We start from the raw sequence: 15513 nt of genomic DNA, 5'->3' as shown, positions 1-15513 counted from the left end.
TTCCAGCAGCATCATGATGACGGAGTGATTACTGGGTTAGGGGGAATGCTAACGTCAACACTCCTGACTTTTGATGGTTTCCGCTTCATGTTAAGCAAACATTAGCCAACTGACGCATGTTGTCTCAGGTTGTTTCAGCGTTTCACTTATGGCTGGTATTCTTCTTGAAATGTAGGCTAGTCTTACATTATCAACATTGTTTTTCATCAAACAATTAACACTTATTGCTGCTCATGTATCATGAGCTTTTAACTGCTCTGGTTTTGCAGCAGAGGGTTTCTGGTCGTGGCCGAAGTTCAAAGTCTCACTTGTTATGTAATATAATTTCATCAGGGATGTGAATGAGTGTGTCTAAATACAATTTGGTTTCCAGGATTCCAGGAGTAACAAGTGATTCCTAAATGCAGATTTTAAGGAATGTTTTGAATTAATTTCCTCCGCAACAAGTATAAGAAATAAATTGGGTGTTACAAATTTATTTCTGTTGGAATTTACAGAGGCATTCAAACCCAAAACTGTTAAAACATAAATAAATTCTTAAAATTAAATATCCAGTCCCTAAAGGATTTTGTGATTTTTTTTTAATTTTATTTTTTTGCAATAAAAATCAAAGCGTTTCTGGTACTAATTTAGAAATATTTGTGTTTTTTATTACTTTCCCTATCATTATATAACTTGACATCAAGTAAATATTAAGGAGCTGCTTAGTAGAAGTAAGAAAAGTAAAAAGTCACTTAGATCCAAAAATCTGCAATAAAATCATAATTATGTATTGGCGCAAAAAAGTGCAGGGATTCGTTGGTTTTGTGTGAATTTCCATAATAATTTGCAAGAAACGGGAAGCAGTAAATAGATAAAAGCTGCTTTGAAAAGCATCTCCTTTGTTTTGACAGTTCTTTTATGTGTCACATTAGAGTCTAGAGGGCCACATAAAAAGCTTTGGATTTGGCCCCTCGGCCTTCGGTTTGACATGTGTGCCCTACATGGTTACAAATCAAAGCCCCCAGAACTGTTGAGAAGATCCTCAAAGTCTGACAGCAGCAGGACTTTGTTCTTGAAAAGCCACAGACAAACCAGGAAATGAGCTGCAGCTGTCTGTCTTGTGTGAATCTGACCTGAAAGTCAGAAGTGTTTTATCTTCCATTAGAGCAGCATTTCTGTATTAAAAATCCCTTTTTATTGAAACGAACGCTTAAAATATCTTACTCTGTGTGTACTGAATCTATATGATTTGTTAATTTGGTTCTTGGAATTAAATTAAAGAAAGAAATATTCTTTTGCCAACATAGTTAATCACTGAGATCAACTTGTAAATTCGGATAGGCCATCTTCCACTGTTCAGCGTTGGAGTGTTGGTGCACTTAAATCCAGTAGGGGGCAGAGTCACTCTGTTATCCAATGCGTTGGACATCCGTGGATTTTCCTCACCGTGTTGCTGACAAAATCTTTAATTTTCTCTTATTTGAAGGTTAGAAACAGGCAGTGATTCATGCTGTAGTCTGATTGGGTTTTATCTCTTATTTGAATCTCATTAAAACTTTTCATGGAGGGCACTAACTCAGGATTCCATAATCCTGAGCCGCTTTCTGCAAGCTTCTGCACGCACAGTCACTTCCTTTGCAGCAGATGTTTCCATCAGCAGCTTGCATAAAAAAAAAGAGAGAAAAAAAACAAATCTTACTTCTCCAATCGTTGTTGTGAAATGACCCCAGCGCCACCGTGGGTGTTCCCCAGCAGCGACGTTTCTCATATGATGTATTGTGACCTTCTCGTTTTAGGTTGCTGAAACTCCATCATGGACAAGCAGGACAGCCAGGCTGACCACAAAATGAACGACTCACAGAAAACCCCTGAAAAGGTGAGCCTGATACAGGTGGAAGTTATTTTTTCCGATAAGCGCCAAATGACCTGAAATGGTCATTTCTTTTTCCAAAGAATTATGTCCCACTGCTCGATTATTGATGGACTCCAAGCATGGCACCTATAGCGCTATGTAGGTCACTGTTGCTGTTATCTTTCAGGTGTGTCGCCAACCTACTCTAACATGCGCTGTGTGTGACATTTGTATGTTTCTGTGTTGTACTGCACTTTTGATACTTTGGACCCATATTTTTGCCCCGATTTTGCTCTTTAAAGGTTGAACAGATTTGCCCCACTGTCATAAAAATGATCATTTTTATGATAACTTGTATTAATATTCAAATGAGATTATATTGTTGCTATGGTAAAATGCATTTCTGCTTCAGGCAAATTAAATCACACTTCCAGGAGACATGTTTATTATTCTCTTTATGACCATCTGTGTTTGTTCATTAATACTGTTGCTATTCATAAGGGCTCTCTTCATCTTAGCCTCCAAAACTTGTGACATCTATAAGTATTAAAGCTTTGATCTAGGAGCACATCCTGTGATTTTTTTCATTTACAACTCCAACCCAGTCGCTCATAAATTTCTCCAAGGATGTTGCTGAGTGGAGCTGTTAAGCTGCTTTGGATCTGAAAAGTTTACACACCGTGTTAAAATGTCAGGTTTTTGTAGCTTAAAAAGATGAGACCAAGATAAATAAGAAGTTTGATGTGTTATTTGTTTTGTGCAATCCATCTGAACAAGATGGACACATTTGAGAGAAAAACATGAGAAATAGAAATCATTCATGAAACCTGATCAGATGAATGCGAACACCCTTTAAGTTAACTTGGTTCACAATATTTTAATTAAAATTAAGCTTTCAACTCCATTGGTTGCACTCTGTAAGTATCTCACAGTTCAATTTTTGGTATTTTATCCATCCACCGAGCCACTTACTACGGATTCAAGGCAACTTTATTTATTAGCTCCATTATTACAGAGGGCAATCAATCCAAGTCGCCCTGAAGGACACCAAAGGCAAAGAGAAGACCTTTCTCGAAACAGAGTCAAATGTCAAACCATTAAAAGCATTGTATAAAAGTATTATATATTAAAATAAATATTTAAATGCCCATTTTAAATCAAAATCTAACTTTCAGTCTCATATTATCTAACTGTCCAGTTGTCAGATTGTTTGATTGCTGTAAACAAAGGCGTTTTAAGTCTTGATTTAGAGGAACATCTCCGTACAGCTCAGATTTTTAGTGAGTTTGTTCCAGAGATAAGGTCTATCAAAACTTAATGCCACTTCACCTTGTTTAATTTCAGTCCTGAGGTTTCTAAAGGTGTAAGGAGGATACTTCATATTTGACAAACAAATCAGAAACGTGTTTCAGTTCTAGGCCACTGACCGCTTTATAGGCCAATAAATACATTTTTCAAAACTGCAAACTGCCATTGTAGTGAACTGATGTCATCCATTAACTTGATGAACTACTTGTAACTTGTTGTTGAAGGTCATGTCTGCAGTTGACATCATATAATAACACATTAAAATCCAATGTAGCGACAAGTCTAACACCAACACTCACCTACTGTAGAAAATGGCCTTTGAAAAACTGTCCACTTTACATGAAAAGGGTTATTTTTTTTTACCAATTTAAAGAGAGAGTACAAGCGAAATGGGCATCACAAATCCTGACAGCCATGGAATACAACTTAGATCTCTCGTAACATCCAGACAGTCTTGAAGCAAATTCAATATGTATTAAAAAAATTATCCAGTTACAGAAATTGTTAAGGTCAGACATTATTAATGCACAAAAACCCACGTCTTCCTCACCTGGCGAATAACAACGTACTTGAACAAAAGACCAAATTTCTCTGCATTTTTAATGCCATATGCTGCTACTGCAGTAAAATATTAATTCATTTGAAGGCTTTATTCAAATCTTAAGCGAAAGCCTATAAATATGGAGTGGGCTTTACTTCCATTGGATTAAATTAGATTCATTTTGCCAAAGGACTGCTGTCAGAGCCCAGTCCACTGAAAAGCTACATAGTTGTTCTGAAGAAGGATGTATATTTTTTGAAAAAACCCAAGCACAAAAAGCAAGATAAATGAGTTACATCTCAATGGTCATCTTCCTGACCCCAGGAAACACAATTCCAAACTGGGATAAACCCAATGGGAAGGCGAACCGGTTAACACGGAGAGAACAGGGGCAAAACAACATGAGCACAGACAGTGAGCGTAGCAGGGAGGTCGATGAAGCGCCTGATAAATGATTAATGAAACCGATGAATAAATACACTGATCAGGAGTAACATAACCACTGACTGGTGAAGCGAATAACGATCATCATCTCTTCTCATCCCACCTGTTCGAAGGTGGCATATATTAGGCAGGAAGTTGACATCATGTCATCAAAGTGTTAGATTCAGGAAAAATCGTCAGGCACAACGATTTGAGTGGGTTTAACAAACTGTGGCAGGTGGATGTCCAAAGAAGAAACTGTGAACTGGTGAAAGGGTCATGGGGGGGTCAAGGCTATTTGATATGAGGAGCGAGGAGAAGGTTTGAGCTAACCAACAAACTACTGTAGTTGAAATTGCTGCTGAACATACTGCCAGTTCTGCTGGAGAAGTGTCAGAATACACACTGCAGAACAGTTTGCTGTGTGTATGAGTGTATGAAACCAGAGAAATCAGACTCGTTCTGGTCATAATGTTATGCCTGATCAGAGTGTATGAGGATAAAATGCAATAAAACATGCACAACATACAACACATTATCCTTATTTAAAAATTCTGGTTTGATTAAAAAGGTATAAAATATTAAAAATGTTACTTTATGAGGGTTATTTAATGACCTTTTAAGTTAAAATATAGGTAGTTTATGTGTCAAACTATCCATAAGCCATTGTTTATTCCATGTGCGCATGTGCTCTTCGGTTTAATTTATTTTCAGTGCCCAACAGTGCATAGAGTATGTCATTGTGTTGTGTTTGCTTTGCAGTGTGCACCCATTTCCCACATCTCTAATTACCATACTTCATTCTAGCAGGCTCAGTTTCACCACCCCTTTGGCCTGTCTGTGCAGAATCCAGACCCTTCCTTTAATACTGTTAAGAACTCAATGACCTTGTAATTACTCCGATGGCGCAGCATTCTAATAAACACTGCCATGAATTATAGGATTGAAATTTAAACTGAGAGCCTTTCTGAGACAAAATGTATGGAAATAGAAATGATGAACTGGCCCAGACCTGTGGTGAGAGACAAATCAAAGCTCTTCCTACCAGAATCATGTAATTTATTGCATGATGAATTAAAACAAACTCAATTATTTCCATTGCCATAATTTATTGTATCTCTTTTTTTTTCTATTTCTACCAAAAACTGGAGGATAAAAGTCTTTGGTGCTTTAATCTCAACCACCCCTTATTTGAAGCACAATTTTGTTTACAAAGATTTCAAAATTCATTTTATTTGTTGTTTTGATTATTTATTTTGGATATTTAAAATGTCTCCCAGTCCCAGTGTTAAATGTTCATTTAAATTTAAAGTTTACTGATCTTTGAGAATGTGCTCTTTCACTATTATTTTGTCATTATCGTTACATCACTTGAAAATGGTCTCAAAACAACAATATTATTGATTATCGCAATAACTTCTGGAACAATTTATCGTCCAGCTAAATTTGTTATCGTGAAGGGCATATGCTAAGAATCTATTTGCTAAGAAGTTAAACATACTGACACAATTTAGACAATTGTGACCTTTGAAACAAAACAGTGCAAGAGTGTTATAAAATCAGCTTTACTTATAAACTACCCTCTCCACAGTACTGAATATCTGCACAGCGACCCCATGTGTAAAGGATTGTTCTAGGAACTAACAATGTGGAATCCCACTTGCAGTGGTAATAAGTGGGTAAAGAATGGGCTGTACTGGCAGTAATCACAGCCACAGCAGCTGTTCATGTAAAGTAGCACAATGCACAGTGAGGCTCTTGGTCAGTCCTGCTCTAAAAAACATATAATTTCTTCTGCCCTGCCACTGAGTCTGACAATGCAAATAGAAATGTCTGTTTCAAGACAATTGGCTTAAAGGAAAATTGCATACCATCAACTTCTCCTTTGCCATTTAGATTTCTGAGCCCCTGATGGAAAATGGTCAGATCAAACCATAAACAGAAACTCATGTATGGAAATACTGAAATTGTTTCTTGGAATATTAATGTCTATTGTGGCATGGAGAAAAGAGCGTAATGGTATGCAGCTGTACGACCACATAAGATTTTAAGAAAATTACACTTGCAGATTTCTCATTAACTCTCCGTTTTGTTTCTTTAAAATCTTTTTTTCAAATTTGTGTATGATTTAAAGAAATGTGGACAAAATTGTTAGTACCCCAAAAAGCCCACTGTGGTCACTGAAATATCTTGAAACCAACAAAAGTAATAATATATGTTTTTTTTTTATTTTCTCCAAAAACTAACCAATGACAATCAGGCATTTCTTATGAAACTGAATCGTTTTTAAAAATCTATTGAAACAGGCTTGAACAAAAAAGATGGTAACTTCAACTTTATATTTTGTTGCATAAACTTTTGAGGCAGTCACTGTAATCCATTTTCTGTGGCTGTCAATGAGACTTCTGCAGCCATCCACATATATTTTGGCCCACTTCCTCGTGGGCTCCAGTTGTCTCAGGTTGCTTTCTCCAAATGGCATGTTTCATCTCCTTCCCCAATAACCTGAGTTTTGTCTTATATGTCAAAAGGACATTCTTCGTGGCTCGTAACTATGAATTGTGGCCAGTCAAGGTCCAGTTCTTTTTTCCTTGGATGTCTTCCACAAAGTTCGCTTTGGCTTAATGACGATAGATGGTGCAATCTGGCACTGACGCACCTTAACCTTGAAATTTACATTTACTTTCTTTGGAAGCTGTTTTTGGGTCTTGGGTTAACACTCACTATCCTTCTCTTGAATTTGTCATCAATTTACATCAGTTTTCACAACCAGGATGGTTGGCTACACCTCGTCACCAAACAGCCCACTGATGAATTGTCAACTTTAAACTTGAATCATACCTGTGGTCACATTGTTTGGCATTTTTTTCAAGAAGGACCATCATTTTTGTCCAGGTCTGTTTCATTAGTTTTTTTGTGTTGTTGTTTTTTTTTAATGATTCTGTTGAACCACATTTCAAAAGCAATGTCTGATTTTCATTCGTTAATGTTCAATACATTTTTATTTATTGCCTTTGTCAGTTTCAAGTTGGTTCAGTCACCATTGTGTTCTTTTCGGTCATTAAAAGAGAGGCACCAACAGGTTGTGTGTTATATTGTTCCATGTGTATAGGACCAATAAAGCACACGTTTTCATTTTCATGTGTTCATATTATCAATAAATCAAACTTATGGGAAGAGTCAATAATAACAGTGTGACCGTGGGTGGACGGTTCTGATGCTGCTAGTTTCTGGGGTCACCCCCTCCTAAAAACGCACACAGAGAGTATGTCCAACTCTAACCCTAACCCTAACAGCACCTATATCAGGCTTCAGAGGGTTATATTTCTGTCAGTTTCACAGTTTTATTTAAGGTATTATACTTTTCAGAAGAAGTTCCTGGAAGATTTAAAACATTTAAATATCCCTCGAGCCTTTTTGAGCCATAACTGTTAGCCATAACTAACACATCGGCGATAAAGTATGAGTCACGACGCTCATTAATACTCCTCACCATCTTCACGGTCTTACTCCCTAAATGCCATTCTTGCATTCTGAATATGTGATAATGTAAATGCATCATGAATCTGCTCAGTACATTCATATTCTCCAGCGCAACATGGCCTAATGATGCCGTGGCATTTCCTTCTGCACCCTCCATTAGGAGAAACATTAAAACTTTGACTTCCTTAGTGCTTTGGTTGTCTGAGTGGCGATACATTTTTATCTTTTAAAAGTTATATGTTAAATAAATCTTAAGATGTTTAAGATTTGCAACATCCAACATGTCTAGGAGTGTGGGACAATACTCTGATTTCCTGTATTGAATATTGAGAGGTTTTTGTGAGCTATAATGTACAGGATTACACTTGTGTCTAAAATAAGAGTTCATTCTCACTTCTAAAACTGAAACATGAGTCATCTAACATTGCATCTTGATCACATCAGAAACTCAGGGCTGCTGGTGTGTAGCATTAATAAACCAGCAGCATTAATAGAGTTCATGTTCAGGTGGTTTTTACCGTGGCTTATAAAGGCATTTATTCTTCTTGACGCTTAATCATGTCATCACTTTATTACCACAAATTTCAGTTGAATGTATAGGGAATATACGTGATAGAGTAACACAAATTACTGTAGTACATTTAAATTGAGCCTCATGAGTTATCAGTTTGTCAAACTACCTTTTGCTCCAATGTCGGAGGCAGTTGTTTTGGTTTAGCAACCACAAGTCAGTGTTTTGCATGCGAGTCAAAACAACATTTTTTGAATAATCTGATTAGATAACCTTCTGCTAAATATTTTATCTGTCCCTTACGTATTTTGTTTGACCTGTGCTGTGGATCTGAAGAGTTATCACCAACCTTTTGGCTGCTTCTTCATTTCTGTTTGTGTGTTGAGCCATGTTTTGGCTGGTCTGCAGTTGTATTGAATAAATGTATTAAACATTGCTTTTAGAGTTGAGCTTCGAATGTTGTTATAACCGAACCCAACTTCAAACCTCTTCTCAACTTTCTCCCTGGGGACTCTTTTTTTCTACTAATTATGTGACTTCAGAAGGATATTGGTTGTGCTGGATTGTTTCTAATTACAAACCATGTCCTATGTATTAAATTTCAATCAGCAAAAGGATGAAATAAGACAAACTGATACTCACCCACAAATAAAGTTGGTGTGTGTTTCCTCAAAACGTACTGGTACCCTTAGTGGTAAAATGCAACTACAAGCTTACAGCTGTGATCCCTGACGAGGAGTGCAATCATGAAACCAACCAGAAGCTGATATGATGTTGGTGGCGGCAGTAGAAAAGTGTTGTGGAGGGAATCTGATTATGCTTTTTCTGTTCAGCTGTGAGAAATGGTGAAGATGGCAGTGAACTGAGAGGCCGAACAGGAAATAATTTTAAGCACTAATTGTTATCTGTGTTTTGACTTCTGAAGGTCATTGGTTGCACTGGATTTTTTTATAGGGATTTTAGTATAAGGCAGGTCAAATATGTCAGATTTTAGATTTTTATTGGTAGAAAAATTCAAAATCCCTGTGTCACGATCCTTCAGTTTCACAATTATGCACTAATGTGTGTTTGCCAACCACACTGAATCTCAAATAACTCAAATTAGAGGTTTCAACATGGCAAAACTGAAACAGACGAAATCCTCAAAAGACAAAACCCAGTTTTCTGACCTGATTGTCTAAAGAACACTTCCTGTAGTGAGTTTGGTCTTGACATTGACTTGACTTTCTTTGATAAATCTTTTGTCTGTTTGGCCAGCATGAAAATCTGAATTTCGTCTCTTCTGTCTTCTCTCTTAGAAGCAGCCTCTCACAACCTGCCTGTTCAGCGCAGCCTTCTTCGGGGCCCTGGGTTCATCTTTTCTTTACGGGTATAACCTCTCTGTGGTCAACGCACCTGCTTCGGTGAGTAAAGCTAAACTACTAGCTAGCCTTTGGATATCCCATTGCTATCGGAAGATTTACCTTGTTTTCTCATTTCTTATCTTGTTAGCACTGCTAGAAATCAATAAATGTTAATCAAGATCTGACTTTGGATTCAGAGTCAGGCGTTGCCAACGCTTCAGCTGAATGAAGATTAACATAGTGCTGAAAGAAATGGAACTTAAATGTTTATTTCAGCCGCCTATAAAAACTTAGCTGAAACACAGCACATGCTGAACACCATTTATGATGCACAGCTAAACAGAGGGGAGCTGCATTGAAGAATTGATGAAATTTCGCTCCATATGTCTTAAGATTATTGTTTACTCAGTGACAGTTCTGGTGAAAACTGTCATAGATGATGGTAACAAATATCAATGCAGTGCAGATTTTGGAGTGATACTGATGCTCCACAAAGCGCATTTTCCCATATTTTTGATCAAGACTGTTAAAAAGACCTTCATCATGACATGTGGTAGAGTTGAAATATTCTTTTACCCTGCAGCTGATGCAGGTCCCGAGATCGTTAAACCATTTCTCAATGCAATTTATAACCCTGAAGCTCTAATGACGCAGACTTTTTAGATGCACATCAGTGCCTTTCAAATGATGATCGCTTATGTGAATGACTTCATTTTGCTCCAGCAGAACTTAGTAAGTTTTTAAAATAAACAACTAATTCATAATATGTTATCACCATTAGAATATTAGACGTAATGCATTCTTTTGCAATAGGAAATGTGAGTAACTTTGGGCTGAGCTTTTGTCTGCAACCAGTGATAAGTTATTCAGTTCGTTGTGAGACTGTCTCTCCTCTGGAAACATAAACAATAGGTAGGAATAGTATAATCTATCTTTATTAACTCAGCTCTCAATGCTGAGTCAGACTAAGGAAAGAAAGTTAAAGATGAGTTCAGTCCACCTAATTAGTACAATATAGCTCATAAACACATTTTTTTCAGTAAATGAGAACACATGGCAGTCTTTGAAACAGTGCATCAGAAGGTTAATCCCAGATTAAACAAATAACACTCCAAAAATGTACTTTCTTATTTACCTCAAACCAACTTTTTCAATTTAAGGCAGGTACCTTTCATACAGTGACTTATGAATATATTTAGAAATTGCTTCGAGTGGAACAATATTTGCATAGTCTTTTTTTTTCTCTCATTTTTGGTGAATCCAATTTTCAGGAGCTTTTCTGTTCCAGTCCAAGAAATAGAAACAAACCTTGCATGTTCAGAGGTTAGACTTTCTAATTTAGCCTTGTGTTTGTTCAAAGGTAATTAGATTCCCCACAGGTCATTTAATTAGTATTCAGAGATTGCAGCCATCGGCTCTTTGGTTGCCCACACAGACAAAATCAACGCTGCGCATAACTCAAAATTACTTTGTGTTTTTTTTTCGTGCCTTCTTGAAGCACATGAGTGTGAACCCTCCGTTGTGGCTTTTCAGTCTGTTATAACTGCAGAACTACAGCATGATGTCTCACTTATTAATAAAGACGGTAACCATTTTTCTGTACTGGTCATTGTGATACTGGTTGTGAAAGTATACAAAATATACGTCTACATGCATGGCTTTTGTTTGTAATGAGAAAAGATGTGGTGCTAAAGCTATTCAGTGCTGTCTTGTACTAAAATGTATTTGGCACAAGACAGCACTGTGTAATAGTTTAAAATATGTGCAGTTTATGTATAATATACACGTAACATTTTTGTATTGGCTAACAGCAAAATACATTAAAATTTTTTATGTGCAATCTCTTTTTTAAACCAGTTACTTTTTCATTGTAAATACAAATTGCAACATATGAAAATCTGAGAACAAACAAAACTATACCTAAAGTCTTTACACAGTTGGTAAAATACATCAGTCCTGTATAACATCATGACAGAGGATGTGTATAACACAGATTTTTGCTTCATCATAAGCACATTACTTTCTCAGTGAAATTTTTTTTAATATATCTTCAGATCAATGGAACCTCCAGGAAAACAATTTCAATGGGCCACAATGTCTTAGAAGTGGTCAGGTAATTTTTAACCAAATGAATCAGAAAGTAGGGAGAGCTGTGGTTCTTACACTGGGGACACATTGACAGTAATTCATGTGGTGATCAAATTGTGCTACGCTACAATGTCAAAATGCTTTCTAAGACGATGCTGAGGTGTTATTTTCTTCCCACTCCTTTTAAAACGAAAGGCAAATAGACAGTAATGTTTCGGGACTATAAGGATGTCAGTGAGTTTGACAAGGCCAAATGATAACACAAAGACTCCTGGGTCAGAGCATCTCTCAAACTGCAGCCCTTGTGGGATGCTTCCAGTCTGTAATGGTCTATTAAAAGATGTTCAAGGAAATAGTGTGAAGCAACAGCCAAGGATCATTGATGCAGCTGGGGAGCTGCATCAATGATCACCTGTGAAATTCACACCAACAGAAAGAAACCTAGTGTTGCTCACACTGCGAAGAAGTTAATGCTTTTTCTGACGGAAGAAAGAAGTGTGAGAATACACTGTGGATCACCGTTTGTTGTATATGGGAATACATGGTCATGCACCATTAAAAGTGCACATGCTGCCAGAGGATGTCCTTGGCAGGTTCCTTTGTCCAATAGGACAGTTGCATGGCCTGATGTATTAAATTTGGTTTTACATCGCCTGGGTGACAGAGTAGTTTGCTTTCCTGGAGAACAGTAGGGTCCACAGCATTTGGCATTGTTTAGGCTTGGCCAATGTTCTGCAGAGCAACCTAGACTGCTATTGTGACATAACAGCCAAACAGGTGGTACCTACTTGGGTATTGTTGCAGACCATGTTTCACAGACACAGCTTTGCTTGACGGTTCTGGTCTCTATAGCATCCTACCAAAAGCAATAATGATTTATTTGAAGAATAAAACAGTTGGTTAACTTGTCCTTCAAATCCATTTCAAGCCAGCCAAGCATTTGTGGGATAGAAATGGACAAACAAATCTGATTCATGGACTTGCATAACCCAAAGTATCTTCATCTGGCACCACGATGTTGCTGCCAGGTATTACTCTCTACACCTTTAGGCGTCTTAGTGGAGTCCATACCTCAACAGGTTGATGTGTAGCAAATTTGTGAAGCAACACACCTTTAGGCAATTGGTCCCACTGTAATATCTGCTCTGTAATTCCATAAACTTTTCAGTTTCCACTATGATGTCTCATACATATTTAGGCGTTTGTTTCATAATACTGTACATGCTGCTTTCATCTGCTGATTTAGAAGTGGTGCTTTTAACCTCCATCAGCTCTTCAGTGGAGTCAAAAATGAACTCTGTGTTCATTGAAGAGTGATGTTCACTTAATTAGATCTTATCTGTATAAGTTGATTAAACTACATATTATCATGCAAACTGTGATTGATGGGTTCAACATAGTAGACTGTGGGGGTTGAATTAGAAAAGGTAAGAAAGCCTGCCTACTATGTATGATTATTAAAAGTTTAATCTTGAGAATCAGTGCTGTGACGTTACATGGTGTTCTCAGGGTTTGTATCACCCTCCATTTGCTCCTGGTGGTAATATCAAACTTGTGGCTTCTAACAAATCAAAATAGTTCAATAGTTCACTGTGCTTTCATTCTGTCCTCTGCAGCACTTTGATGAATTGCTCAAAAATCCCATCGGCACATAAAAGAGATGAAAGAGTGGAGCGAAACCAACTACATGCTTTAACATGACAACACGAAGTCGAAGTTTGGCAAAAGTTAGAAAAATCAACTGAAACTTGGGAGATATACCCAGAATATTAAAAACAACAGTTTTTCTTTTTACATTGGTGAGGGTTTCTGATGCATTATCAACCTGCAAAATTATAAAAAATACAGACAAATGGGAAAAGGGAAAATAAGTCCAAAGTATAACAATATAACGGAGAAAAAAAAGACCATCTGTCACAAAAACAAAGCACTGCTGGGGCGGGCACCTATTGAGTGGAAACCGGCGATCTGATTAAGAATACAGAGAAAGGTAGCAAAACATGCAGTCGTTGTCAAAACATTTCCACGAATACTTTGCTGCGAATCTTTGTGACTTTTGATTTTATTGGTAACAGTTGGCACATTTTCAGACAATGTAGACTGAGCAGATTCATATGAAATCATTGTAAAGAAATTAATTAGCATCAAAATTCTGAGTGAAGATGTGAAAGAGGAAACCTGAACCCACTTATCAGTCTAATTAGCAGACTGATTGCTGTAAAAGAGGAGCAGATGTGCTTGATATGATTGTCTTCTTCGGTTAGAGAGGAATACCTGCAGCTCTTCATCAACATACTCTCCCATACAAGGAAATTGCTGATAAGAATATCTCACTTTAAAATAATAGTCTTCAAGAACTTTCATAGGAGGGGAGAGCTGGTAATTCTCCTGAGGATTTTCTTTTTCAAACACATTGCTTCAACATATGCAGCAGAGTGGCCATGTGTACTGCAAGGGACAAAAGAAATAATTGGAGTTTTTGCCAGTGTCTACCTCTGTGATCTTTGCTGAAAGACTGCTACACCCTGGATGGCTCTCCAGATATGACCTCACAACACAGAGACACCCAGCAATGCATGGACACACCCTCTAACTCACTACCAAAACTACTAGTTGGGAGCCCAGTCAACCTTGGACCTTGGAGGAAGATGAAGTACATCAAGAGCATGCAGCTTGGTCTGAGCAAGTATTTCAACCTTGCACCTTCTTCCAACAATGCACTGGAGCTACAAACTGCACCACTGTGCACAACTCTACTGCTACTGTCAACCACTTATAGGGTCATTCAGACAAATGACCCTGTGCCACCAGTCTAGTTGATGAGTTTCTCAGCTTACAAGCAAAGGTCTAATCTTCTTTATTTACATTGGTCTTTCAGATCACTTGTCGTACTTTGGAAAAGCTAAATGTTTGCAATTGAATTTTTCCAAAATAGTATTTGTCAAAAAAAAAAAAAAAAAAAATCAATCTTCCACATTATTATTAAAGACTTTTCTTATGGGTTTGGTTATTCCCACATGCCAACTCATACCTCAAAGGACCAGATACAAACCGGATTCCAAAAAAGTTGGGACACTAAACAAATTGTGAATAAAAACTGAATGCAATGATGTGGAGATGGCAAATGTCAATATTTTATTCACAATAGAACACAAATCACAGATCAAAAGTTTAAACTGAGAGAATGTATCATTTTAAGGGAAAAATATGTTGTTTCAAAATTTCATGACGTCAACAAATCCCAAAAAAGTTGGGACAAGGCCATTTTTACCACTGTGTGGCATCTCCCCTTCTTCTTACAACACTCAGGCGTGTGGGGACAGGGGAGACCAGTTTCTCAAGTTTAGAAATAGGAATGCTCTCCCATTCATGTCTAATACAGGCTTCTAACTGTTCAATCATCTTGGGCCTTCTTTGTCGCACCTTCCTCTTTATGATGCGCCAAATGTTCTCTATAGGTGAAAGATCTGGACTGTAGGCTGGCCATTTCAGTACCCAGATCCTTCTCCTACGTAGCCATGATGTTGTGATTGCTGCAGAATGTGGTCTGGCATTATCTTGTTGGAAAAATGCAAGGTCTTCCCTGAAAGGGATGACGTCTAGATGGGAGCATATGTTGTTCTAGAACCTGAACATAGTTCTCTGCTTTAATGCTGCCTTTCCAGACATGCAAGCTGCCCAGACCACCAGCACTCATGCAACCCCATACATCACTGATGCAGGCTTCTGAACAGAGCGTTGATAGCAACTTGGGTTATCCAGACCATGTCATCTCTGGTCCGGATGACATGGAGTCCCAGTGTTCCATAAAGAACTTCAAATCGTGACTCATCTGACCACAGAACAGTCGTCCATTTTGCCTCACTCCATTTTAAATGACTCCTGGCCCAGTGCAAACAGCTGAGCTTGTGGAGCTTTCTTAGAAATGGCTTCTTCTTTACACTGTAGAGTTTAAGCTGGCGGCGGCGGATGGCACGGTGGA

General features: G+C 37.7%; 1 protein-coding gene across 2 annotated transcripts in view; it reads left to right on the top strand.

Moving 5' to 3' along the window:
- The window catches only part of slc2a9l2 (solute carrier family 2 member 9, like 2), a 111494-nt gene that overhangs the window by 1633 nt on the left and 94348 nt on the right, over positions 1-15513 (top strand). For both annotated transcript variants that reach the window (XM_088005443.1, XM_088005444.1), the window contains exons 2-3: positions 1779-1858; positions 9399-9503. In XM_088005443.1, the coding sequence (XP_087861569.1) occupies positions 1796-1858; positions 9399-9503 (168 nt within the window). In that variant the 5' untranslated portion in view covers positions 1779-1795. The remainder of the gene's footprint in view (positions 1-1778; positions 1859-9398; positions 9504-15513) is intronic.

Source organism: Poecilia mexicana, unplaced genomic scaffold, assembly GCF_051168715.1.
Source record: "Poecilia mexicana isolate PSO_F unplaced genomic scaffold, ASM5116871v1 scaffold_5, whole genome shotgun sequence".
Lineage (NCBI taxonomy): Eukaryota > Metazoa > Chordata > Actinopteri > Cyprinodontiformes > Poeciliidae > Poecilia > Poecilia mexicana.
The sequence above is the reverse complement of the archived record's forward strand: the minus strand, read 5'-3'. Positions and strand labels throughout refer to the sequence as shown.